At 39.5% G+C, this 27,322-nt stretch overlaps 1 protein-coding gene across 2 annotated transcripts in view; it reads right to left on the reverse strand.

The window, feature by feature from the left end:
- Positions 1 to 27,322, reverse strand: part of HERC3 (HECT and RLD domain containing E3 ubiquitin protein ligase 3) — a 139,543-nt gene that overhangs the window by 81,681 nt on the left and 30,540 nt on the right. For both annotated transcript variants that reach the window (XM_052641589.1, XM_052641590.1), the window contains exons 4-6: positions 6,631 to 6,790; positions 1,285 to 1,361; positions 219 to 440 (exon numbers count right to left, since the gene is read on the reverse strand). In XM_052641589.1, the coding sequence (XP_052497549.1) occupies positions 219 to 440; positions 1,285 to 1,361; positions 6,631 to 6,790 (459 nt within the window). The remainder of the gene's footprint in view (positions 1 to 218; positions 441 to 1,284; positions 1,362 to 6,630; positions 6,791 to 27,322) is intronic.

Raw genomic sequence — 27,322 nt, forward strand, 5'->3', positions numbered from 1 at the left:
CCCAAGAAAACAAAATCTGTCACTGTTTCCACTGTATACATACTGGTTTGTTGTCTATGTCTGCCCATTAGCATGCAGTCTCCACTAAGTCAAGGGTATTATCTGCTCTGGTCCTTGCTGCACCCTTAGTGCCTGACACGGGGGAGGACACAGAAGCTCCTCAGGAAGCATGCACTAAACAAATGAAGTTAAGAGGGCCATGTGAAGACTTCACCCACCTTTCTCATCACTGAGCCCGAGCTGCCCTGCATTATTCATCCCCCAGCCAAATACAGCTCCTGAGAGTGACAGGGCAAAGCTGTGGGCCCCTCCTGCGACCACCTGCGCCAGCGGGATCCCCTCCAGGGACCTCACCCTCTGTGGACTGGCTTGGGAAGGGAACTCCTTCCCCAAGCCCAACTGCCCGTGGCTGTTTCTCCCCCACGTGAAGAACTGGCCATCTGAAATCAAAAAAGATAACTGGCATTACCAGAAAGATACAACTTTCATTCACAAATATAAACTTATTAGAACAATGGAGATCCCGCAGGGATCATTTGTTAGTTGCCCACCCCCCAACCCCCCTCCCCCCGCCACAACACACACCCAAGAACAAGGAAGCTGACACACTTCATGGTGAGAGACTCACAATCAGAACTCCCACTTGTCATGACAACACAGAGATCAACACCCTTCAAAGGCTATTAATATTTATGCAAAGAAAAAATTAAATGTTTAAATCAGTTCAGTATTGAATAGGCCAATTATCAGGCTTAGATCCACTAAGCAAAGGGAACTAGTTCTGACCACAGGACTACGAGAGACCCAGGACTTCAAAGGGTCCAGCTATGACCCAGACAACACCATAGAGAATCAAGCAGGATGTATTAGTGCTGACTTCCCCACAAATTTATCCTAACAGAATATAGCAGCATATGTTGGCTTATGTTTTCCTAACTTCATCTTCTTCATTTATTTGGGTGCTTTATGGTGGAATAGCCATATGAGTTGTAGCTAAAAAATACACCAATCCTCTGTTCAAGTACACTGATGAACAGTCTTGCCTCCTGCTGATTTTCCCTGAGAGAGGTAGAATAGCAGTGGTAACCATCTTTTTCATCATCCACACCCTAGAAAAGTATGAGCTACACAAGGGCTATCTTAGAACTGTCGCTGTCCAACAGGAATGCATAGACCCTAACTAGTTAGTTAAATGTATCTGGTTACATAACATCACATAAAAATATGAAGAGAAATGGTTCCCAAATTAACACAACACTAGCATAGATTTTAATGTTACATTACCAGCTGCAAGAGCCAAGCAATGCCAGTTGCCACAGGAAACTTGTAATATTGTCTGCTGGTTCAGCTTTTGTATTAACCTAAAACAGAAAACACTTTCCTTTTAAGAAGGGCATTCACAATGATTGGAAATATTCCCAACTAAATAAAATAGTTGTAATAAATAACATGTTTCACAAAACACTTTTTAAAATCAAATATATGATCTTACATGATAAAGTTCTATCAAGTCTTTCATTAACCTCCTGCATCTTTGGTGAAAGTGAAAGTGAAGTCGCTCAGTCGTGTCCGACTCTTTGCGACCCCATGGACTGTAGCCTACCAGGCTCCTCTGTCCATGGGATTTTCTAGGCAATAGTACTGGAGTAGATCGCCATTCCCTTCTCCAGGGGATCTCCCCGACCCAGGGACTGAACCCAGGTCTCCTGCATTGCAGACAGACGCTTTACCGTCTAAGCCACCAGGGAAGTCTTTGGTAGTTACCACTTAAAAGAAAGAAACCCTGCTCTGCACTTAAACCCATTACCACAACCCTGTGTTAATTTCTACCTTGTCATATCCAATTCAGAGACAAAAGGAGTCAGCTGCCAAAGACATACCCTAAGAACATGGCTGATATCTAAATGGCTTTCAAATGAGAGCGATGGCATGATCTAGCAATCTCACTCCCAGGTACATAACCAAATGAACTGAAAGCAGGGTCCCAAAGAGATATTTGTACACCCACATTCATATTTACAAAGGCTATCAGGTGGAAGCAACCCAACTGTCCATCAACCGATGGCCAGAAAAACAAATGTGGTATATACATTTGGAATATGTATGCAATGGAATATTCATCACTCTTTAAGAATGGAAATTCTGACACATGCTACAACGTGGATGAAACCTGAAATTGTGCCTAGTGAAATAAGCCAGTAGCAAAAAGACAAATAGTCTATGGTTTCATTTATGTGACATATCTAGACTAGCCAAATTCATACAAATCAAAAGTCTAATGGTGCTTGCCAGGGGCTAGACCTGGAGAAATAAGGAGTTTTCATTTAATGAGTGTCGAGTTCTATTTCTACAAGAAAAACAGTTCTGGAGATTGGTCACACAATAGTGTGAATATATATAAAGCTATTAAACTGTACACTTAAAATGGTTAGGATGGTAAGTTCTTTTAATTTTTTATTGATGTTTTTGGCTGTGTTGGGTCTTTGTTGCTGCGAGAGCTCTTCTCTGCTTGCAGTGAACAGGGGCTACTCTTCGTAGTCTTGCACGGGCTTCTCATTATAGTGGCTTCTCTTATTGTGGAGCATGGGCTCTAGACGCAGAGACTTCAGTACTTACAATGCACGGGCTCAGCAGCTGCAGCTCCTGGGCTCTAAGCACAGGCTCAGCAGGTGTGGCCCCTGGGCTTAGCTGCTCCATGGCACGTAGATTCTTCCATTGGGAGGTGGATTCCTTACCACTGAGCCACCAAGGAAGCCCAAGATGGCAAATTTTATGTTATGTGTGAAAGTGAAAGTGAAATCGCTGAGTCGTGTCCGACTCTTTGCGACCCCGTGGACTGTAGCCCACCAGGCTCCTCCGTCCATGGGATTCTCCAGGCAAGAATACTGGAGTGGGTTGTCATTTCCTTCTCCAGGGGATCTTCCCGACCCAGGGATCAAACCCAAGTCTCCTGCCTTGCAGGCAGACGCTTTAGTCTCTGAGCCACCAGGGAAGCCCAAGATGGTAAATTTTATGTTGTGTGTATTTCGCCACAATTTTTAAAAATTACTAAGGGCAATGCTTCTAAAGCTCTTGATTCCCTAGGATGGTAAAGAGGAAGATCATATGATCACTTTTTAAAACTCAATCCTCTGCTTGCTTATGTGAAAGAGATTAAGAACAGGACCTATTCACAGGGTTGTGGTGAGAATTAAGTGAAAAAAATGCTTGGCACTGCCTAATAGAGTTGGACAGCCTGAGAAATATCTCCTGCTTCCTATTTTAATAATTCATAGGTTGCCATGTTCCTCTTCATTAAGTGTATGCCATGGGAACAAACGACTCAGAGGGGCATTTTACAAGACAGATGTCCAACAGGGAAGTCGGGGGTTATTTAGAGTAACAGGTAATGTTGCTTTAACAGTTTATTTTCTCGGATATAAAAAAAGTTTATAAAATAGAGTTCACATATACATTTAGTACCAAACAGAACCCAACTATTTTTTATGGAGATAATTGTAAATTCATACGCAGTTGTAAGAAATAATACAGAGATCCCTTGCAGGCTTTATCCAGTCTCCCCCAGTGATGACGTTTTGCAAAACTATAGGAAAAAAAAATCATAACAGGGATACTGACAAAAATACAAACTACCAATCTCACTTCTTTGTCCCCAGTTTGATTTGTCCTTATTTCTGTGTTTGTAGTATTTCTGTCATCTATGCAGGCTCATGCATCCACCACCATATTCAACGTTTCCAACACAAGGATTCCTTGTGTTTACAACCACTCCTCCCCTCCTCCATCACAGACCCTGGCAATCATTATTCTACCCGCCATTTCCAAAATGTTGTCACTCCAAGAATGTTATGTAAATAGAACCATATAGTAGGTAGCCTTTTAGGATTGGGTTCTTTTTCACTCAGAATAATTTCCTGGACATTTGATATATACACAGCAATTTTTTCGCTGCATATATCAATAGCTTGTAGAATTTCACTATTTTTTAAAAATATTTATTTTATTTACGGCTGTGCTGGGTCTTCGTTGCTATGCAGGCTCTTCTCTAGAGGGGGCCAGCAGGGGCTGCTGTCCAGTCGCGGTGTGGAGGCTTCTTACTGTGCTGGCTTCTCCTGCCGCAGGGCACAGGCTCGAGGACACGCATGGGTTCAACAGTGTGACCCCCAGGCTCCAGGGCAGAGGCTCAGCAGCAGTAGCACAGGGCTCACTTGCTCTGCAGATGTGGCATGTTCCCAGACCAGGGGTCGAATCCTTGTCTCCTGCACTAGCAGGAAGGTTCTTTACCACTGAGCCATCAGGGAAGCCCAGAAACCCACTATTTTTTAAAACTGAAAAAAGTCATCCCGTCTTACGGACCAATGTTTCAGAACTTTATGCAACAAGAGTCCTTTTACTGGCCAGTTACCACTCAAATTCCCCACACTTCTCCCTTTGTGGGCCACCATTATCCTTATCACAACCTTCACAATCACAGTTTAAAAAAAAAACAAAACAGCAGGTCAAAAGAAAGAAGACAGTAAGAAATTGTACCATAAGATGGAGAAAAGGGGATATATACGCACAAGCATACGCTGTGTTGTACCTACTCATCTTACTCCATCCTCCCAACAACTTGGTAAAGGTACACAATACTACATAATTTCACCTTTAAGTTAGGAAACTGAGGCTCAGATAAGCTAAAACAATTTGCCCAAAGCAACTCACCTAATACAAAATAGAGCCAATGCTGGAATCTGAGGCTGTCTGACATCAAAGCTACGTTACTTCCCACAATACTAAGATAGGAATTGATGAATTTATCTTAATTAACATAAAATTATATACAAACTAAAGCCTCAGAAGTCATCCATAGTTTAGGCATAACTAACAGAAATAATAATATATTGCTACTCTAACACAGACTACTTCATTTTTTGAAATGAAATGCCACTAATGACTTGAGCATTTGTTCATCAACAAATGAAATTTTTTTGTCATGAATGTTATAAATCTTTTCCTTAATATTACATGCAATTTCACTAAAATAAGCCATCCCTTTTTCAAAATTTCCACTCACCCTCTTCTCCAAAAATTAAATTAATTTTTGAAAGTAACGAACCCAAGACATTACCTGTTCTAACTCAGGAAATGAATCAAATTACTCTTACCTCCGTGTTTCTCTTTTCCCTAAAACAGCTTTTGATTAAAGAGACAAAAATCTAAGAAGGGCAAAACGGAGGAGGAGGAAGAATGTATTGTGCTTTAAAAGGGACAATACTTGGTCAGGGGAGGAGAGGCCATTTACTAACCAGATCTACATTGAGCAATGCATGTGCTGGAGCACCCTTAGCAATGGTGATGCTAAAATAAATAATCCAGTTCTCCTGGCATCCAGAGCTCCCAGCTTTGTACTAAAATTAGTTAGTAAATTAAAATTGCAATGAATGTGACTAGTACTGCAACAGGAGAACGTTGTACATTTGAAGTACAAAGGAACAGCAATTAAATGAAGGAAATAAACCAGTGGCCTCTTTGATCATTAAGAACCCTCAACAAACAGAGACGCCACCCCTAAAATGTCCACTTGAGAGTCACTTCAATACTACAGACATTTTCTTAGTGGTGAAGCATCTGTTAGATACTTAGCCAAACCATCTAAGATTTTGTTGTTGTTGTTTAGTCGCTAAGTGGTGTCTGACTCTTTTGTGACCCCATGGGCTGTAGCCCGCCAGGCTCCTCAGTCCACAGGATTCTCCAAGCAAGGATACTGGAGTGGGTTGCCATTTCCTTTTCCAGGGGAACTTCCTGACCCAGGGATCAAACTTGAGTCTCCTGCATTGGCAGATGGATTCTTTACCACTGAGCCACTGATGAAACCCTTCATCTAAGATTTAGAATTAAGTAAACACTTAAGGGACTAAAAACCATTGTATTAGTACTTCTGTATTAAAGAACTTATGTATATTTGGTATATTAGCTATTGATAGTGCTCAAGGTAATCTGGCCTATTATAAAATGACAGGTCAGTTTAGTGACTGAACTTTAAAGTGTCTAACTGAATAATTGATTTAGGCTTGCAATTTTAAGTTAAAGGTTAATAAGTGCAGCATGTGAAAAGAGGTTTTTTAATTCAAACATTTAATGAGCTCCAAACACTACCAGCAACAGGCTACTGGAATAAATGAAGTATAGTTCCCGAACAACTCACTTTTTTTTTAACTGGAGATAAACACTTCCATCAGGCTTCCCTTGTGGCTCAGCTGGTAAAGAATCCGCCTGCAACTTGGGAGACCTGGGTTCGATCCCTGGGTTGGGAAGGATCTGCCTGCAACTCAGGAGACCTGGGTTCAATCCCTGGGTTGGGAAGATCCCCTTGTGAAGGGAAAGGCTACCCACTCCAGTATTCTGGCCTGGAGAATTCCATGGACTGTGTAGTCCATGGGCTCGCAGAGTTGGACACAGCTAAGTGACTTTCACTTTCAAACATTTCTACAATTACAATTCTGGGGACAAGTGTTATAATAGTATAAGGCATGACAGTGACTCAAAGGAAACAACAATTATTAATTAAAGAAGAAAGCAGAACCCAAACCAAGGAGTCTAACAAAGAAACCAGCAGGAAATAACCTTTACAGCCACTGACATTCTCACCTGGGCACTGCCACAGAATCCTCAGTAGTCATGAGTCCCAGCTGACCGTCACTACCTGCACCCCAGGAAAACAGCTGGCCCTGGTCACTGAGGGCCAGACTGTGGGACTCGCCACAGGCCACATGGACAATGTGCTGATCTGCCAAAGCTCCAATTTGCTCTGAAAAAAAGAAAAAAAATCAAAGGAGGAAAATGTAAAACCCAGAAACAGGAATTACACAGAATGAGCATCCTAGGCAGTTGTGTTTTTAAGAGAACCACTACATCTGTACAGAGAATATAAATTTCCTACGTTTCTGAAAGCTGTCGATTCAGACCCCGGTTATGCTAGGCCGTACACAGACCTGGAGCAGCGACCACACTCAGACGTTCTCTCCGGTGTCTGGTGCTTCTCCCTAGAGAGATGCCTTAAACGTTCAGTATTTGGAGGTGTGGGACCAGAGAGGACTCAGTGTAAATAGGAGTGAGGCTTGTTACTAAAAGCAGTGAGACTGAGGGAGAGTCTGCCTGGGAGCAATGAGCCCTTCCCCATCCACAAAAACACTCTTCTCTCCTCAATTCTATAACACAAGTCTGTCTATATATCTAGCCAGGAGGATTTCTCTGAGAAAACTGGCCCCAAAGAAAAGACCCACAGCTACTGGCAATCCTGGGTCCCCCTAGGAAATGTCCAGCTTCCCACTAGTTAACAAAACTTGCCTGTACACTGTTCTGCTTACATTTTAGTACCTCACTTTTAAAAATAAAAGGCTGGACAAGGACCATCATGTATGTGAAGACAATTTAACATAAAACTTAAACAGCAAAGAGCAAAGAAAACAGAAGGAAGGAAACTCTGAAGAAAATGGTCAAGCAAGGAACAGGAAAAAAAAAAACTTTAGATCATTAGCAATATAAGACAAGAAGATTCCAACCTTCAGAAAACAAACAAAATTACCTTGGAAAATGAAAACATAACAGCACAAATTTAAAGGAAAAAGCTTCAGAAGCAGGATGGGGAATAATAATTGAAATTTCCTAAGAAATAGAACAAGAAGTCAAAGAGCAAAACAGGGGGAAAAAGAAGAAAGAAATGAGACTATTTCAAGAATCTCAACAATGGAAAAATAAGAATCCCCAAAACATAATGGAAAAAAAACAAAGTAGAAAGTTTCAAAGATAGGATTGCTCATAACTGAAAGACATGAGTTTCACACTGAAAAGATTGATTTAAAACCTCAGAATAAAGAGAATAAGGACTGAATTTTAAAAAGAAGAAGAACTACTTCAGAACACTACCGCTTGAAATTTCACACCACCAAAAAAGATTCTAAAACAGTTTATATACAATTGAACAGGGATCAGAATGGCATATTTCTCAGAAGCAATAATGAAAGCTAGAAAGACACTAGAGCAATGCCTTCATAATTCTGAAGGAAAATGACTTCTAACAGAGAATTTCATATCTAGCCAACTAAAAGGCCTTCCCTGGTGGCTCAGTGGTAAAGAATCTGCCCGGCAATGCAGGAGACACAGGTTTGATCCCATAGAAAAAGAAATGGGAACCCACTCCAGTATTCTTGTCTAGGAAATCCCATGGATGGAAGAGCCTGATGGGCTGCAGTTAATGGGACTGCAAAAGAATTGGACATGACTTAGCGACTAAACAAGAACAACAACCAACCAAAAATCTGAGAGGAGAGGGGAAAGAAGAACAATTTTCAGGGATGTAAGGTACTCAAAATATTTTACCTCCCATGCCTATCTCAGTTACATAATATCATGCCTCCAGAACAACAACAACAAAAAGATTTCAGATTCAGGAAAGGGTAAAAACTATTTCCATGACAGCTATGTAGCAGTCAATGAAGGAAAATTGGAAGGAATGTCTCCAAAGTGAAAAATGACATACAATCTGATGAGTTTATATTAAATGAGTTTTACAGTTCTGTCAGAGAATAAAGATTACATGCAAATGAAAAAAAATGAAACAATTAACTCCAGGAAACACTAAACACTTTACCAGAAATAAGAACAATCATGGCACACAAAGTCATAATAACCAAGTAAATATAATTTATTAATTTACATAGTTAAATCTGACAATCAATTTAAAAAATCAACTATATGGGAAAAGATGAGCATCTAGGAGTAAGAAAGAGGAAAGGCTAGGCGGAGAATATAAAAGCAGCGTAATCTTCCCCAGTATGAAGCCTCTAGATGACGTCCAATATTGAAAAAAATCAAGAAATAGCATTATAAGCATGTTATTTATAAATATAAAGGCAAACTCCCCCCAAAAAGTTTCAAGAATTGAAAGTGATGGCCTTTGCAAGTGAGACTCAAGGATGGGGACGGAAGAGGTAAGGAGGTGTTATTTGACCTAAACAGAGGTCAAATAACATATAATTTTTCTTTTTAATTAAGCAGCTGAAAACATGCTCATGTCAGAGAAATCTCCTAAATTATCTCAACTCCTTTCATTCCCATGACCATCTCCTTTACCCTCTACTTGCCATTAGGCCCTAACTCCCAACTCAGCCTTGTGCCCCACACTAAGAACAGTCCTGTATTTACTTTGGGAAAACTAAGGAACTCCTACCAAAGTAGCTCAGGTGCATCAGATTCTTTCTTCCTTCCCCAAATTTCCACATTGCACTATAGTTCTAGGACTTCGGCAGCTTTTACATTCTCTTGTGCCTGAGTGCCAGGCCTGATACCTCAGCCAGAACCAAGACCTGCGCCCCTGATACCTGACCTCCTGTGCAACCATTAGCCTTTCCTGCCTAGATGGTAATGTACAGCATTGTTACGGTTGTTGTTCAGTCGCCAAGTCACGCCTGACTCTTTGCAACCCCATGGACTACAGCACACCAGCCTTTCCTGTCCTTCACCATCTCCCAGAGTTTGCTCAGACTCATGTCCACTGAATTGGTGATGCCATCCAATCATCTCATCCTTTATTGCTCCCTTCTCCTCCTGCCCTCAATCTTTCCCAGCATCAGGGTGGGTCTTTTCCAATGAGTTGGACTTCGCATCAGGGGGCCAAAGTATTAGAGCTTCAGCATCAGTCCCTCAGATGAATATTCAGGATTACATTCCTTTAGGATTGGCTGGCTTGATCTCTTTGCTATCCAGGAGACTCTCGAGTCTTCAATTACCTGCCAATCCTGATGAAACTGGAAACTTTACTGATGAAGTAAGTAAGCAAAGTCAAGTCAAGGGACACCAAACTCTTCTTTAAACTTGGAAAGGAGCAACTGTGTCAGCCTTCTTTCTGGTCCAACTCTCACACCCGTACATGATTACTAGGAAACCATAGCTTTGACTACACGGACCTTTGTTGGCAGTGATGTCTCTTCTTTTTAATACACTGTCTAGGTCTTGTCACAGCTTTTATTCCAAGAAGCAAGCCCTAGGCAAACCAATTCCTGTCTCATCACACATCAGCCACCAAAACAGACATGGAACCCCTACTTCACCACAACACAACTTGCAGCCCCAAAGGCAGAGGTTCCATTCAATAACGCAAAGATTTGTAGAGAATTAAATCCTAGTTGTATCAAGTCCAATTTAGCACCCCACTCCAGTACTCTTGCCTGGAAAATCCCACGGATGGAGGACCCTGGTAGGCTGCAGTCCATGGGGTCGCGAAGAGTCGGACGTGACTAAGCGACTTCCCTTTCACTTTTCACTTTCATGCATCGGAGAAGGAAATGGCAACCCACTCCAGTGTTCTTGCCTGGAGAATCCCAGGGACGGGGGAGCGTGGTGGGCTGCCGTCTATGGGGTCACACAGAGTCGGACACGACTGAAGTGACTTAGCAGCCAGAAAACTAAGCTCATCTGATTCATACTAGGAATCTGTTACAGTAACATTTTAATTGCTCTTCTAGAATCTACTCCATGGGTCAACTGGGAATGCTTCGTTCACAGCTCTCATACACCCCTGCCCCAGTTGAGAACATTCAGGCTGCAGTGCACATGTTCACACGTAATCTCTTCTGATTCATTCTGTCAAGACTGTATGCTATATTTTGCAGATCATGACAGAAACTCAACCCACACATTTAGATAATTAAACACGCTAAGGAAATATTTGACATTTTTTGACAATAAAAGTATATTTTATTTCTGATCCTTTCACAAGAAGCAATTTAAGATCTTTAGAAGTCTTCAGCAAGGTTAGTGACTCTGAATGAGCCAAGGTAATAGGGCAGAACAGCTGCAAATGTGGAATGATGCTTAGGGCAAGGCAGCAATTCGACTGCACTCAGTTTTTTAGGATTACTGCTAGTTGGCTTTTGAGCCCATCATAATTTTTTAATGTGTTTTCAAACTAACAGTAAGTTGGGCAGTGAACCATCACAGAGTGGTAATAAAGAAGGATGTTATGTGCCTGGAGGGTAGATGGATGCTGCTCAAGTGAACTTAATCCTTGCGACAATCCTGTAAGGTTCCACCTCTCTAACAACCCCTGCTGAGAAAAACTGTGTTATCTGGTCAGAGCACACAACTAAATGAGTGGTGGAGCTAGGACTGGATCCCAGGTCTTCCTGACTTCCAAGCCCATTATACCCACGAGTCTGTATCATCTTCCCTCATGGAAAAGAACTAGGTGATTTTAATCAGTAACAGTCACTACTCTTACTCTGTTCCAGTGAGAAATGTTATCGAGTAGTTTACAGTTAACAGTATGAGCAGTTTGGGCGAAAGGTATACAGAATATATAAAACTAGTAATCAATATTTGGTACTCAATTTTTTCATAAAACTTAAAGTCAAGTAAGTTAAATGTCAGCAGTTAGCATGACAAAAGGGATTAAGCTTTCATCACTTAGATGTCTCCTGAGTTGCCCCAAACTATCTACACTTTCTTTTTAACAGTGGTCAACAAAGACAGAACCACACTGTAGGAAACACACGCTCCAAGCTGCCATTCTGTGGATTCCAAGTCCTCATATTCACCCCAACTCTGATTTTCATTTCCCACTGAACTCTCACTCTAGTTCACATCTTGCCTTCTGCAGCTATACTCTGTTCTCCCTGGACAGTTTTTCTCCAAAGTACTATCAACCTAGTCTGAGGGGTACAGCAGGCTTTTACTGAAAGTTTGGGATAATGGAAATGAACTCAGCAAACCACTCAAAATAGAATATAACCAAGTTCCCTGCAGATCCCAACAAAGAGAATTTCCTAGTGCCCATCTGTCCTCCTAGGGGCCCCTGGCTCCCTACAACTTGGCAAGATTTGCCCTCATTTTCTTTGCTTCTGTGTCTGAAAGTTCTTATTTCCAAGCCATATTCCAACTACTTTCTAATCTTCATCTAAACATTTTAGGGCGATCTGGGCTATGCTTAGTGGGATCTCAGTGCTGACAAAACTCACTTTCAAGTGACCACTCCCTTCCATAAGAGTGTTATTACCATAGAGGAAATTCTACCTTGTTCCTGAGCCAAAGCACTCAAACTAGAGCCAACTTTTTAAAACCTTTTTATATTGTCATACAGTAAAATGAACCATTTTTAGTGTACAATTCTATGAATTTAAGCACATGTAATCAGTGCCACAATCAAGACACAGAATAGTACCATCACCCAGGAAAGTCCCTTAAAGTGTTATCTCTAAAGGACAGAGTTTTATCCCTTAGTCATTCTCTCCTCATCCCTAACTCCTGGTGACTACTGATCTACTTTCAATCACTACAGTTTTATATTTTCAATGTAACAGAATCACAGAATTCACATAATAGAATCATATAGTATCTAACCTTTTGAAATTATTTCTTTCACTCAATATGACAACTCGGGGATCCATCCAAGTTGTCATATGGATCAACAGTTTGTTCCTTTTATTAATATTAGCCAGCAGTATTCTACTGTATTATGGATGTACCACAAAAGACTTTTTCCCATTCTAAGCAATTATAGAGATGGAGTTAACATTTGTGCACAGGTTATTGCATGAAAATAAGTTTTCATTTCTCTGGAGTAAATACTCAGGAGTGGATATTTTAACTTTCCTGTACAGTATAGGGTTATTTTAAAAATCGAATATGATGATCTCTACACTGACTGTTTTGCTTAGACTATTTAGATTTAAATAATTATTGGTTTGATTTTGTGCTCTTTTTAAATTTGTCATTCTTCCCTGTTTTTCACCCTTTTACCTCATTTCTCCCTCTATCTGTATTAAACATTTTCTAGTGTTCCATTTTTATTTATTGTGTTTTTAGTATATCTCTTGGATTAGTTACTTGTGATTGCTCTAGAGATTACAATGTAAGAATTTAGCTTTCCAAAGTGTAATTAGAATCAATCATTTACCATTTAAAGTGGAATTGAGAAACTTTATCACAATATAGCTCTCTTTACCTCTCTTTCCTTTAAGTTACAGTCATCTGAAATATACTGTATATACTGAAACATCTGTGTATACTGAAATCTCTGTAACAATTTGATAATTTTTTATTTTAATCATCAAGACATTTTTAAAGAATTCAAGAATAGTCTATTATGTTTATTGAGATATCTACGATTTCTGTTGCTCTTCCTTCATTCAGCTCAGTTCAGTCGCTCAGTCGTGTTCAACTCTTTGTGACCCCATGGACTGCAGCACGCCAGGCCTCCCTGTCCATCACCAACTCCTGAAGCTTGCTCAAACTCATGTCCATCGAGTCGGTGATGCCATCCAACCGTTTCATCCTGTCACCCCCTTCTACTGCCTTCAATTTTCCCAGCATCAGGGTCTTTTCCAGTGAGTCAGTTCTTCGCATCAGGTAGCCAAAGTATTGGAGCTTCAGCGTCAGTCCTTCTAATAAACATTCAGGACTGATTTCCTTTAGGATTGACTGGTCTGATGCCCCTGCTGTCCAAGGGACTCTCAAGACTCTTCTCCAACACCACAGTTCAAAAGCATCAATTCTTCAGTGCTCAGCTTTCTTCACAGTCTAACTCTCACATCCATATTAGACCACTGGAAAAATTGTAACTTTGACTATGTGGACCTTTGCTGGCAATGTCTTTGCTTTCTAATATGCTTTTCTAATACGGTCTAATATGGTCATAGCTTTTCTTCCAAGGAACAAGCGTCTTTTAATTTCATGGCTGCAGTCATTATCTGCAGTGATCTTGGAGCCCCCCAAAATAAAGTCTGTCATTGTTTCCATTGTTTCCCCATCTATTTGAAATGAAGTGATGGGACCAGATCCCAACTTTTTCACTCTCCTCTTTTACTTTCATCAAGAGGCTTTTTAGTTCTTCTTCACTTTCTGCCATAAGGGTGGTGTCATCTGCATATCTGAGGCTACTGATATTTCTCCCGGCAATCTTGATTCCAGCTTGTGCTTCATCCAGTCTGGCATTTCACATGAGGTACTCTGCATGTAAGTTAAATAAGCAAGGTGACAATATACAGCCTTGATGTACTCCTTTCCCTATTTGGAAGCAGTCTGTTGTTCCATGTCTGGTTCTAACTGTTGTTTCTTGACCAGCATACTGATTTCTTAGGAGGCAGGTAAGGTGGTCTGATATTCCAGTCTCTGTAAGAATTTTCCATTTTGTTGTGATCCACACAGTCAAAGGCTTTAGCGAAGTCAATCAAGCAGATGTTTTTCTGGAATTCTCTTCCTTTTTCAATGACCCAACGAATGTTGGTAATTTGATCTCTGGTTTCTCTGCCTTTTCCAAATTCAGCTTGAACATCTTGAAGTTCACGGTTCATGTACTGTTGAAGCCTGGCTTGGAGAATTTTGAATATTACTTTGCTAGCGTGTGAGATGAGTGCAATTGTGCAATAATTTGAACATTATTTGACACTGCCTTTCTTTGGGACTGGAATGAAAACTGACCTTTTCCAGTCCTGTGGCTACTGCTGAGTTTTCCAAACTTGCTGGCATATTGAGTGCAGCACTTTCACAGCATCATCTTTTAGGATTTGAACTAGTTCAGCTGGAATTCCATCACCTCCACTAGCTTTTTCATAGTGATGCTTCCTAAGTCTCACTTGACTTGGCATTCCAGAATGTCTGGCTCTAGGTGAGTGATCACACCATTGGGGTTACCTGGGTCATTAAGATCATTTTAGTACAGTTCTTCTGTGTATACTTCCCATCTCTTCTTAATATCTTCTGCTTCTGTTAGGTCCATACCATTTCTGTCCTTTATCGACCCCATATCTGCATGAAATGTTCCCTTGGTACCTCTAATTTTCTTGAAGAGATCTCTAGTCTTTCCCATTGTAGTCTCTTCCTCTTATTTCTTTGCACTGATCGCTGAAGAAGGCTTTATCTCTCCTTGCTATTTTTTTAAACTCTGCATTCAAATGGGTATATCTTTCCTTTTCTCCTTTGCCTTTTGCTTCTCTTCTTTTCACAGCTATTTGTACGGCCTCGTCAGACAACCGTTTTGCCTTTTTGCATTTCTTTTTCCTGGGGATGGTCTTGATCACTAGCTCCTGTACAATGTCACGAACTTCTGTCCATAATTCTTCAGGCACTCTATCAGATCTAATTCCTTTAATCTATTTACCAATTCCACTGTATAATCGTAAGGGATTTAAGTCATACCTGAATGGTCTACTGGTTTTCCCTACTTTCTTTAAGTCTGAATTTTTCAATAAGGAGTTCATGATCTGAGCCACAGTCAGCTCCCAGTCTTGTTTTTGCTGACTGTATAGAGCTTCTCCATCTTTGTTTGCAAAGAATATAAACACTTGGATTTCGGTACTGACCATCTGGTGATGTCTATGTGTAGAATCTTCCTTCATTACTGATGTAACAATATTCCCTCTGGTATCATTTCACTTCTGTCAAAGAGCTTCCATTAACTATTATTCAATAAAGGTCTACTGGCTGTGAATTTTCTGCCTTTTCTTTTGTCTGAAAATGACTTTGTTCTACCTGTTTTTTTTGTTTTTGTTTTTTTTTGGCTGAGTGTAGAATTCTGGGTTGATTTCATTTGTTTCAGCACTTAAAACACTGAACCACTTATGGCCTCCATAGTTTCTGGGGTGAAATCCACATTCCCCTCTAAGTAATACGTTGTTTTTCTTTGGCTTCTTTCAAGTATTTTCTTTGTAGTTTTCAGAAGTTTGATTGTGGTCTGTTGTCACATGGATTTTTTGGATTTATCTTGCTGGTTTACTGACTTCTTGAATCTGCGTATTTATGTCTTTCACCAAATTTGGAAATTTTTCAGGCATATTATTTTTAGCACTACCTTCTTTCTCTCATCTCCTGCTAGGATTCCAATGACGTGAATGTCAGACTTTCTGCTCTTGTCCCAAAAGCCCCTGAAATTCTGTTCATTTTTTTTCTCTGCCTTTTCAATCGTTGTTACTCAGTTTGCATAACTTCTTCTGATCTTCAACGTCACTGATTCTTTCCTCTGTCATCTTCATTCTGCTACTGAAACCATTCGGTTTTTCATTTTTCTTATGGTACTGGTTCTTCTTTATATCATCTATTTCTTAGCAAACAATCTCATTTGTCCATTTGTTTCCCAACAGTGTGAGCAACTTCTTGGAAAATCTGTACCATAGCTACTCTAAATAAGTCTTCGGATAGTCCCAGTATCTATGTCATTTCAGCATCTGTTGTCTCTCATGTTTGTGGAGACTTTCCTGGGTTTTCCGATGCTGCATATGATTATATTACGAACATTCTGAATAGTATAAGATTCTGGGTCTCATTTAAATCTTCTGGAGAATGTTAACAATTTTGCTTTAATTTTCAAAGTCTTTGCATGCTAACTGGGTTTGTGTCCTGCGTGTGCCACATAGTGGCCAGCCTGAAACCTGAGTGGTTGTCTACTTGTTAGGTAAGTTCTCAAAGTCATTTATATGCTAAGCAGGATCAGATTCACACATGTACCTCAGGGATGAGCCCAAGAGTTCATAGATAGCTATGTGGAGTTGCTTTCCCACGCTCCTCCTCGTCTGCTGTCTCTCAGATACTTTCAGGTTTCCTGAGGCTCTCTTTTTAGCTCTCCAGCCTACATACTGTCCTTCCACAGCTGGGCTTACCTTGGGCCAAATGGCAAGGGGACCAGAGGGGGAAAATGGTAAACTCATTGCCAATTCAATGGCACTTTAAATTCTGGTCTTCTTTCCCAATCCACCTGCCATTGTTTGCTTTTCAGAGTCCTCAAAAGGCTGTTCCATGCATTCTATCCAGGTTTCACAGTTGCATTCAGTAGGAGCAACAGGAAAGAAGGTGCTTAGCCTGTGAACTGGAACTGGAAACCCAGAGTATGATGTTTAAAATAATATTTTTTTTTCCCTACTATGTGTGTGTGTCCATAAACTGATTTGTTCCCTTGGCTAGAAAAAAAAAAAATCAAAGGGACAGCTCTCCCACAAACGCTCCAACTACTATTGTGTTTAACCTAAAAGCTTGATTCCCAGTGGCAGGCAGTATCTTTGAGCAGTTGACGCTTCCATTTAAATTATCTGAGTATATCAAACACTTTTTTGCATAATCTTATGTTTGCCCAAGTTTAAACAATCATTCAACCAAATATTTTCAACTAAAGAATTAGAGAAAAGATTAATTACTATTGTAATTAGAGTCTATTGTAATTAAAGTCTATTGACTTTAGAGCAGTAGGTCTCAGTTCAGGATCAGATGACTTTAATCCTGGGCTTTAATGCTCACATACAAAGCCTGAAAACATTTATACACTATGAAACACGTTTGAGAATAGTTTCTTTTTAAAGCCATAAATCTAAGTTTACCATGTATGTTTTTAGATGCAATAAGCCAAAATCACTGACTAGGTCAATTAAAACATATGGAGAAAAATAAATAAAACATATGGAGGCCTGTCACAGGCCATGGGAGGGGAGAAGACTTTGTGAGTCTGAGTCATTAGCACTTCACTAGTCAGAATAATATCAGCTGCAGTCTGTGACTCAGTTACTTTCAAGAACTCAGAATTGCCAACTATGGCATAATGTAATGGTGTAAGACGATTTTAATAGAGAAAGATTATACATTAGGAAACTACCTGAGAGCTCCAATATAGGAAATCCTAAAAGCAGAAGTTCAGTTCAGTTCAGTTGCTCAGTCGTGTCCAACTCTTTGCAACCCCATGAATCGCAGCACGCCAGGTCTCCCTGTCCATCACCATCTTCCGGAGTTCACTCAGACTCACTTCCATCGAGTCCGTGATGCCATCCAGCCATCTCATCCTGGGTCGTCCCCTTCTCCTCCTGCCCCCAATCCCTCCCAGCATCAGAGTCTTTTCCAATGAGTCAACTCTTCGCATGAGGTGGCCAAAGTACCAGAGCTTCAGCTTTAGCATCATTCCTTCCAAAGAAATCCCAGGGTTGATCTCCTTCAGAATGGACTGGTTGGATCTCCCTGCAGTCCAAGGGACTCTCAAGAGTCTTCTCCAACACCACAGTTCAAAAGCATCAATTCTTCGGTGCTCAGCCTTCTTCACAGTCCAACTCTCACATCCATACATGACCACAGGAAAAACCATAGCCTTGACTAGATGGACCTTAGTCGGCAAAGTAATGTCTCTGCTTTTGAATATACTATCTAGGGACCACTGAAATAGTGAGACAATACATATAACATTGTGTAGTTAAATGCCTAAGTCCTCCAGGTGATAATTTAAGATCACTCCAAGAAGACTGAAATCTTAATCCTCAGTTCAAAATATTAACGGTCTCTCAAAGTTCAGCTCAAAGCTTACCATGGGTGCTTTCTCTCTCACAAAGCATTTCGGCACCACAGCATCCGTTTGGGTACCTACAAGAATTAGAATGTAAGCTCCAAGAAGTCTGTCTCTCATTAAAGAAATGCTAGGGAACACCTGTTGAATATAAAGTCTCAGGTAGCAAAATGCAAAGTCAGGCTTTAAGATGTCTCAAATGACCAAAAAAAAAAGTTACAAATTCTGGTGCTATAGTTCCTATTAAAGGAGAGGAAAACAAACAAGCTTGCTCCTTGGAAGAAAAGTTATGTCAAAACTAGACAATGTATTACAAAGCACAAACATCACTTTCCCAACAAAGGTTCATACAGCCAAAGCTATGGTTTTTCCAGTAGTCATGTATGGATACAAGACTCAAACCATAAAGAAGGCTGAGCATCAAAGAATTGATGCTTTCAAACTTTTGTGCTGGAGAAGACTTCTGAGAGTCCCTTGGGCAGCAAGGAGAGCAAACCAGTCAATTCTAAAGGAGATCAACCTTGAATATTCACTGGAAGGACTGGTGCTGAAGGTTCAATACTTTGGCCACTTGACGGAAGAGCCGACTCATTGGAAAAGACCCTGATGCTGGGAAAGATTGAACGCAGGAGGAGAAGCAGGTGACAGAGGATGAGATGGTTGGATGGCATCATCATCAACTCAATGAACATGAGTTTGAGCAAACTCCGGGAGCTGGTGATGGACAGGGAAGCCTGACGTGCTGCAGTCCATGGGGCTGCAAAGAGTTGGACACAACTGAGCAACTGAATAACAAGGTGAGTAAGGGATATCATCATCACCACCCTTTATGGGGGAATGGAAAAAATATAGTATTTTCAAAAGATACATGAATCAGAGAAGTGACAGAACCATGACAGATCCATTCAGAAAAAATAAATTAATCTGCACCAGATTCACTAAATAGAAGATTGTTAAGAAAACCCAGCACCATCCCCACCCTGGGCCCACTGCCCTCCCCCAAGACTTTTCTGTATGTCTCCTTTACTACGTGAAGCTTCCTCACATAAGTGTGATCAATTATGACCTCCATTCCCAGCCCTTCTCCCCTCTGGAGAATACGGGGTCGGCTAAAAATTTCAAGCCTCTAATCACCGCTGGGCCATTCTGGTGACCCATCCCAGCCTGGAAGCCCAACCAAAGTCACCACATTAGAACAAAAGATGTGAGTTCCCTGGTATCCTATTGGTTAGGATTCCAGGGAGCCCAGGTTCAATCCCTTGTCAGGGAACTGAGATCCTTCAAGCCCCGCAGCATGTCCCCTCCTCCACCAAAAAGATGCTCCTAGTATCATAGTACTCTATTATCACTTAGAAATTTACAGGAGTTTTAGGAGCCCTGTGCCAAGGAACAGGTATATATATAAAAAGCATTCTTACATATATATTTCCTATTGTCTCACATATATATTCTCATCCTCCCAATTTTCACTACATACTACACTTAACACTAGCTATTTTACTCCTTAGAGCTCAAATATTTTAACTCCCTGCAAGGCAGCCAAAACCCATGGATGATCCAAAAGAGAATTTAAAAACCCTCTATAGGAAATCACAAAATACACTGAGAAGCTGACATGTTTTACCTGTGCAACTGCAACAAAATATTTTCCACTCCCTTTCTTTTCCAAGACGCTGTATTAAAAGTCTCTCTTTTTTACTCATCATTTAAACTGTGGTAGATGTAAAAACTGTCTTTGATTAAATCAAAATAATAGAAACAAGTTGATCAGCTTTTAGGGGAAAAAATGAAGGACCAGAAAATCAAATTTATGATACAAATCCAATTTATATCTCCCAAAAAAGTAACCAGTAGACCCCTATGTTAGTATGGGCTTCCCAGGTGATGCTAGCGGTAAAGAACCCATGTGCCAGCGCAGGAGACACAAGAGACACACGTTAGGACCCCTGGGTCGGGAAGATCCCCTGGAGGAGGGCATGGCAACCCATTCCAATATTCTCGCCTGGAAAATCCCATGGAAAGAGGAGCCTGGCGGGCTACAGACCATGGGGTCGCAAAGAACTGGACATGACTGAGCGACTAACATTAATACACTACCAATCAGTATAAACTTTAAGGCAAGCATTTTGACAATACTCCAGAAACTTTAGAATTTTGCATGTTCCTTAATCCAACAGTCAAATTTCTAAATGTATTCTAAAGAAATACTATATACTACATTGCTACTAACAAAAAATATAGAAATCAGTTGGGATTATACACTGTAAGTTGAAACATGCAGCCATTAAAAAGAGTGATATAGATCAGTATGAACCTCCAACATGGAAAAATATTCATATTAAGTGGAAATGAAAGTTACAAAGAAGTATTACAAAGTGACTTCATTTGAAAATTACATTGATGTTTAAAAAATATTGGAAAGATATATTTCAAAGTAATGTTTTGTCATTCAGAGTGATAGAATTAAAGAGTAAAACACTCTTATTTTCTTCTCCTTGCTTACGGGTATTTGAACTGTGTGCAATATGCAGGTATTATTTGTGTAATATGGAAAAATTTAAAGCTTTCATAAAATGACTTTTTACCACTTCCCTTTCTTATTCACATCTTTTTTCAACAACTCAAATCTTTTTCATTCAATGTGATATAGCAACAGGAGACCATTTCCAAGACTGCCACTGCTTACTATTTTAGACTATATGCCACCTTATAAACAGTATCACTGTGTAAGCACAACACAAGACAAGCTGCTTCTGGAGAGGCTTCATAAACACACTTAATCCCACTTGCTTTTATAGACTGAGTAAAGTTTTATCACAGCAGGCAAATCGTCCCTGCACTGAGATCAACCTGTGGAATTATAGCCCTCTGTCCATTATCTCTTAGAAACATATGTGTATATAAACTCACAAATCAGAATATAGAGATAGATTGATTACAAGACCTAACTCAATGTAGTCTTTAAAAAAGAAAAAAAAAAACCCTCTAAATATAAACACATAGAAAAATAAAAAATAAACAAACAGATGGAGGAAGATATGCAATGCTAACACCAATCAAAAGAAAGCTAAACTGCTATATTCACACCAGGCAAGGTGGATTTGAAAACAATGAATATCATCAGGGATAAAGTATGATATTTCATGATGTTAAAAGGAACAATTCCTCAAGAAGATCTCACGATCTTAATGGTGTACACACCTACTAACAAAGCTTTAAAATGCATATAGCAAAATTCAAAGAGTCAGAAGAAATAAGCAAATCAGTAATGATAGTCAAAGATTTCACCACTATTCTCTCAGTAAATTATAACAAGTAAACACAAAATCAATAAATATACAAATCTTAACACTATCACCCAACTTGATCTAATTGACATTATAAAACATTATCCATCAACAGCAAAATACACTTTTTTTTTCAAATGTACACACGGTATTTTACCAAGATAGACCATATTCTGGGCCATAAAACAAATCTGAATAAACTTAAGAGGCCTGAAATCATATAAAGTATGTACTCTGACCACAGAATATTCAACTAAGTGAAAAATATCAGTAAAATACCTATATATTTGGATGTTAAAACTACCCACTTCTAAATAACCCATAGGTCAAATAACAAAAACTATGACAAAATATTTTGAACTGAATAAAATAAAAAACATCCAATGAAAATTTGTGGAATACACCTGAAGTGATGCTTAAAGGAAAATTTTTAGCATGAAATGCTTATTAAAATAGAAATGGCACATTATTGATTTAAATTCCTACATTAAGAAACTAGACAAATACAGCTAATTAAGCACAAAGTAAACAAAAGGAAATATTAAGAATATAAAAGCACAAATCAATGAAACAGAAAACCAAGAAAAATTAAAAACAATGACTGAAATAAAAACTATTTCTTTGAAAATATTAATAAAACAGGTTAACCTCTAGCCAGTCTAATCAAGAAACAGAGAAGACACAAACTACCCATATCAGAAAAGCAAATCTTACAGACATAAAGGATAGTAAGGGAACATTATGAACTATTTTTTGCCAATAAATTTGACTACTTAGGTGAAGTGGACAAATTCCTTAAAAGACATAAACTATGAAAACTCATCTAAGGTGAAACAGATAATCTAACTAGTCCTACATCTTTTATAATTGAAATTGCAACTAAAAAATGTCCACACAAGAAAACTGTAGCCTCAGATGCTTTTACTAGTGCTTCTATCAATCATTTAAGTAAAAGATAATAACCTATAATAAACCTATACATAGACAAACTCTTCCAGAAAACAGAAGACGGAACATTTCCCAACTCATTTTATAAGGCTACCATGACCCACAAAACAAAACCAAAGGCACTACTGTTACAACCTCACCAGAGCCATGACAGGCTCAGAGAGATGCTAACTCTGGCCAATCAGAGAGATGAGATGATTGGCCAATCAGTAAATACCAGGAAACCCCTGCAGCCAATCAACCCTTGCCAACTCCCTGTCTTTGTTCTAAACTTACAAATACTGCTGTAAGTCTGGGCTCCAGGCTCTGGTCAAGACTCCACTGCGCTGGATGAGACGGGAGCCCTCGCTCGAGCTGGCAATAAAACCCCTTTATGCTTTTGCATTGCTGTGGACATCTTATTCTCTCAGTTTTGGGGACTCGGACTCTGGGCATAACACTACAAAAAAGGAAACAATAATACTTATGAACAAAAATCCTTATCAAATTTTTAGAAATCAAATGCAACCAAGTGGGATTTATTCCATGACTCCAAGGTTGGTTTAACGCTCAAAAATAATCAATACAATTTACCACTTAAAAGTCTAAAAATGAAAAGAAAAAAAGAGAAAAAAGAAAAATAATACAATCACCTCAATAGATTCAATATAGCATTTAACAAAATTCAACAGTCATATTTTTTAAAATAGAAAATCATTATATTTAATGGTAAAAACTAATGCTTTCCCTCTAAAATAAGGAACAAGGTAAAAGGATGTTCTCTTTTATAACCTCTATCACTGACTAGAGTCCATTCAGTAAAATAAGGCAAGAAAGTAAAAGACATACAGACTGGGAAGAAAGAAAGAAAATTGACTTGATTTATAGACATTATCATTTACGTAGAAATTTCTAAGGAGCTTACAGAAAACGTAACCAGGACTATTAAGAGAATTTAGCACGGTGATTCAAGACCAATACACAAACAATTAACCATATTTCTATAAACTACAAAAAAATTAGAAGTTATTTCAAAATACTTCAAAATATTATAAATTTAGGAACAAACTATGTGCAAGAGCTGTATAGAGAAGTACAAAACATTACCAAGAAAATTAAAGACCCCCAAAATGGAAAATATACCATGTACATAAATCACAACAGTCAGTATCATTAAGATGTCAATTCTCCCCCCAAATTGAGCGACAGATTCAATGTAATCCTAATGAAAATCCCAGCAGCCTTTTTGATAGGAATTGGAAAGCTGATTCTCAAGTTTATATGCAAAAACCAAGGACCTAGCATGGCCTAAACAGTTCAGAAGAAGAAAAATAAAGTTAGAAGATTTATATTATTGCACTACATACCCTGAAGATTAACCAAAAAGATACAGTAGTCAACAAAGTGTAGAACTAAGGATAGACATATAAAGAATAAAACATCTCAAGATAGACTACCACACGTATGGCCAACTGGTTTTCAAAGGTGCCAAACTAATTCAGAGTAGGATACAGTCTTTTCAACAGTGGTCCTGAAAACTGGATATTCACAAGCAAAAAACGAACACTGACCACATTAAAATGGATCACAGGCCTACATGTAAGAGCTAAACAATAAACTCCGAATTAGAAAACTTACAAGAAAAATCACTACAATCCTGAGTTAGGCAAAAGTCTTAGGTCTCAGAAAGCATGAATCATAAAAGCTAAAACTAGTAACTGGATTTCACTAAAATAAAACTTTTGCTCTTCAAAAGACACTATTGAGAAAATGAAAAGGAAAACCACTGACTGAAAGAAAATATTGCAAAATATCTCTTTGATAGAAGACTTGCATACTGAATAAAGAATGATTACAGCTCAAAAGAAAGACAAGCAATTTGATTTTTCTGTAGTGAATATTAAAGTGAATTTATTCAAGTAAAACTCTTAAAAGAATGCCTGGTAGGTAGAAAATGCAATGTGACTCTTTATTACTCTCCCCCACTGGCAATTTTATATTTTTTTAAACAGACAAAATATCTGAACACATACTTTGCCAAAAATAAGACATCAGTTAAGTCGCTCAGTTGTGTCCAACTCTTTGCGACCCCATGAATCGCAGCACACCAGGTCTCCCTGTCCATCACCAACTCCCAGAGTTCACCCAAACTCATGTACATCGAGTCGGTGATGCCATCCAGCCATCTCATCCTCGGTCGTCCCCTTCTCCTCCTGCCCCCAATCCCTCCCAGCATCAGGGTCTTTTCCAATGAGTCAACTCTTCTCATGAGGTGGCCAAAGTATTGGAGTTTCAGCCTCAGCATCAGTCCTTCCAATGAACACCCAGGACTGGTCTCCTTTAGGATGGACTGCTTGGATCTCCTTGCAGTCCAAGGGACTCTCAATACAAACGGCTAAAAACAGGCTCATGAGAAGTTGCTCAAGACTGTTACTCATTAGCAAAATGCATATTAAAACCACAAGATTTCATTATATATCAATTTGAATGGCTGAAATTAAAAAGACTGATGGCACCAAGTGATGGGGAGAAATCGGAGCAACTAAAACTTATAAACTATGAGGATAAATGAAAATCACAGTCACTGGAAATCTGAGTTTCTTACAAAGTCAAACATACACCTACTATATGAACCAGCAATCCCAGTTCTAGGAAATTCCTCAAGAAAAATGAAAACACATGTCTATACAAAGACTTGCACTCAAATGTTCGCAGTAATTTTACTCAAAAGAGCCCAAACCTGGAAAAAAAAACAGATGTCCATCAACTGGTTAACGGATAAACAATGTCATATGTCCATAACAAAGAATATCCAGCAAACAAAAACAAACCACTGAATCGACAAAGAATCTCAAAAGCATTATTCTAACAAGCCAGACACAAAGCCTACTTTATGCATGATTTCATTCACATAAAATTCTCAAAGTGTCAAAACTATGGGGACAAAAAGCAAAGACAGGGAAAGTAGCTGGTGTGGAAATGGAATAGACTACACAGGGCATAAGAGAAGTTTTGGTGGATGAAAAAACTTTCTGTGTGATGACCACAGCGGCGGTTATTTGATTCTCATGACTTCAAAACTCATTAAATTGCACACTTAAAATGGGTTAATCCTACTGTATGTAAATTATAGCTGTAGAGCTGTTAAAAATACAGTGCACCAGAAAAAGTACGAGTTTTTCAAAGTTTTTTTAGATATCAGTGATCAGAAAATAAACAACATTGGTTCTGCACTCACGTTCACTCTGACTAGAGGCAAGCAAGGGATATGAACTGATGTTACAGCAGTGTGATGAAAGACACACGCACAGACTGCTAAAAGCAGCCCACGTGAGAGGCATCTAATGCAGCCTCAGTGCAGGCGCGAGTCAGGAAAGGCTCACTGGAAGAGGTAACACCCAAGATGTGCCCTGAGTAATAAAGAGCTAGTTCCTTATTCACTCACCTACCCATTCCAAGTGACCCCAAGTCTGTAATAGTGCATGTAAAGATTACATTGTAGTGTGTGAGTCCAAAGACAGACATGTGCAAAGCACGTGATGAGAGGACAAAGGCTGAGTGACAAGATCAGCCTGGGAGGGCCTAGGGAAAGCTTTTTGGAGTATGCAGTCAGAGCCGAGTCTCTAAAGCAGGGGTTCACAACAGAAAATGAGCAGCAGAAGCCCTCGGGAAGGTTCAGTATATGCTTCTAAATACATACACCTGCATCAATGCCAGCTTCCAGAATCAGAAAATTTAGGGAAGAAGAACTGACATCTGTTGTTGTTGTTTTTTTCCTTTTTAAATCGCCCATGTGATTCTGATATTAAGAAACGCACTGAAAAGCTTCACAACGCCGGGTTTGACAACAAAACAGAAAAAAGAGACAAATTTAAATATTTTGTGCATCAAAAGATACTATCAACAGAGTCAAAAAGAAACCCACAAAATGAGAGAAAAATTTTCCAACTGACATATTTAATGAGGGAATAATATCCAAAATATATACAGAACTTCTGAAATTCAACAAAAAACAGCCCAATACAAAAATTGGCAAAGGACTTTGACATTTCTCCAAAGAACATACACAAATGGCCAGTGAACATACGAAAAGATTCTCTATATCATTAGTCATTGCATGTATGCTAAGCTGCTAAATCGTGTCTGACTCTGAAACCTGCGGACTGTAAGTCCCCCAGGCTCCTCTGTCCATGGGATTTTTCAGGCGAGAATACTGGAGTGGGTTGCCATTTCCTCCTCCAGGGGATCTGCCCGACCCAGGGACCGCATCCATGTCTCCTGCACTAGCAAGCAGACTCGTTAGCACTGAGCCACCCAGGAAGCCCTCACTAGTCATTATAGTGACATATAGTGAAGTCGCTCAGTCGTGTCCGACTCTTTGCGACCCCATGGACTGTAGCCTACCGGTTCCTCTGTCCATGGGGTTTTCCAGGCAATAGTCCTGGAGTGGATTGCCATTTCCTTCTCCAGGGGATCTTCCCAACCCAGGGATCGAACCCGGGTCTCCCACATTGTAGACAGATGCTTTACCGTCTGAGCCACCAGGGAAGTCCTTAGGACTTCACTAGTCATTAGGGAAATATACATCAAAAGGACAATGAGATACCACCTCACATTCATTAGGACAGCTACTATCAGGAAAATTAAAAAATAACAAGTGTTGGTAAGGATATGGAGCAATCGGAATCCTCGCGCAGTACTGGTGAGAATGTAAAATGGGACAGCCCCTACAGAAGACAGTATGGCAGCCCCCATCAAAATTAAATATCCAGCAAGTCCACGTGCAGGTATATACCAAAGAGAAATGAAAGCAAGGTAT

Source organism: Budorcas taxicolor, chromosome 6 (assembly GCF_023091745.1).
Source record: "Budorcas taxicolor isolate Tak-1 chromosome 6, Takin1.1, whole genome shotgun sequence".
NCBI classification, from domain to species: domain Eukaryota; kingdom Metazoa; phylum Chordata; class Mammalia; order Artiodactyla; family Bovidae; genus Budorcas; species Budorcas taxicolor.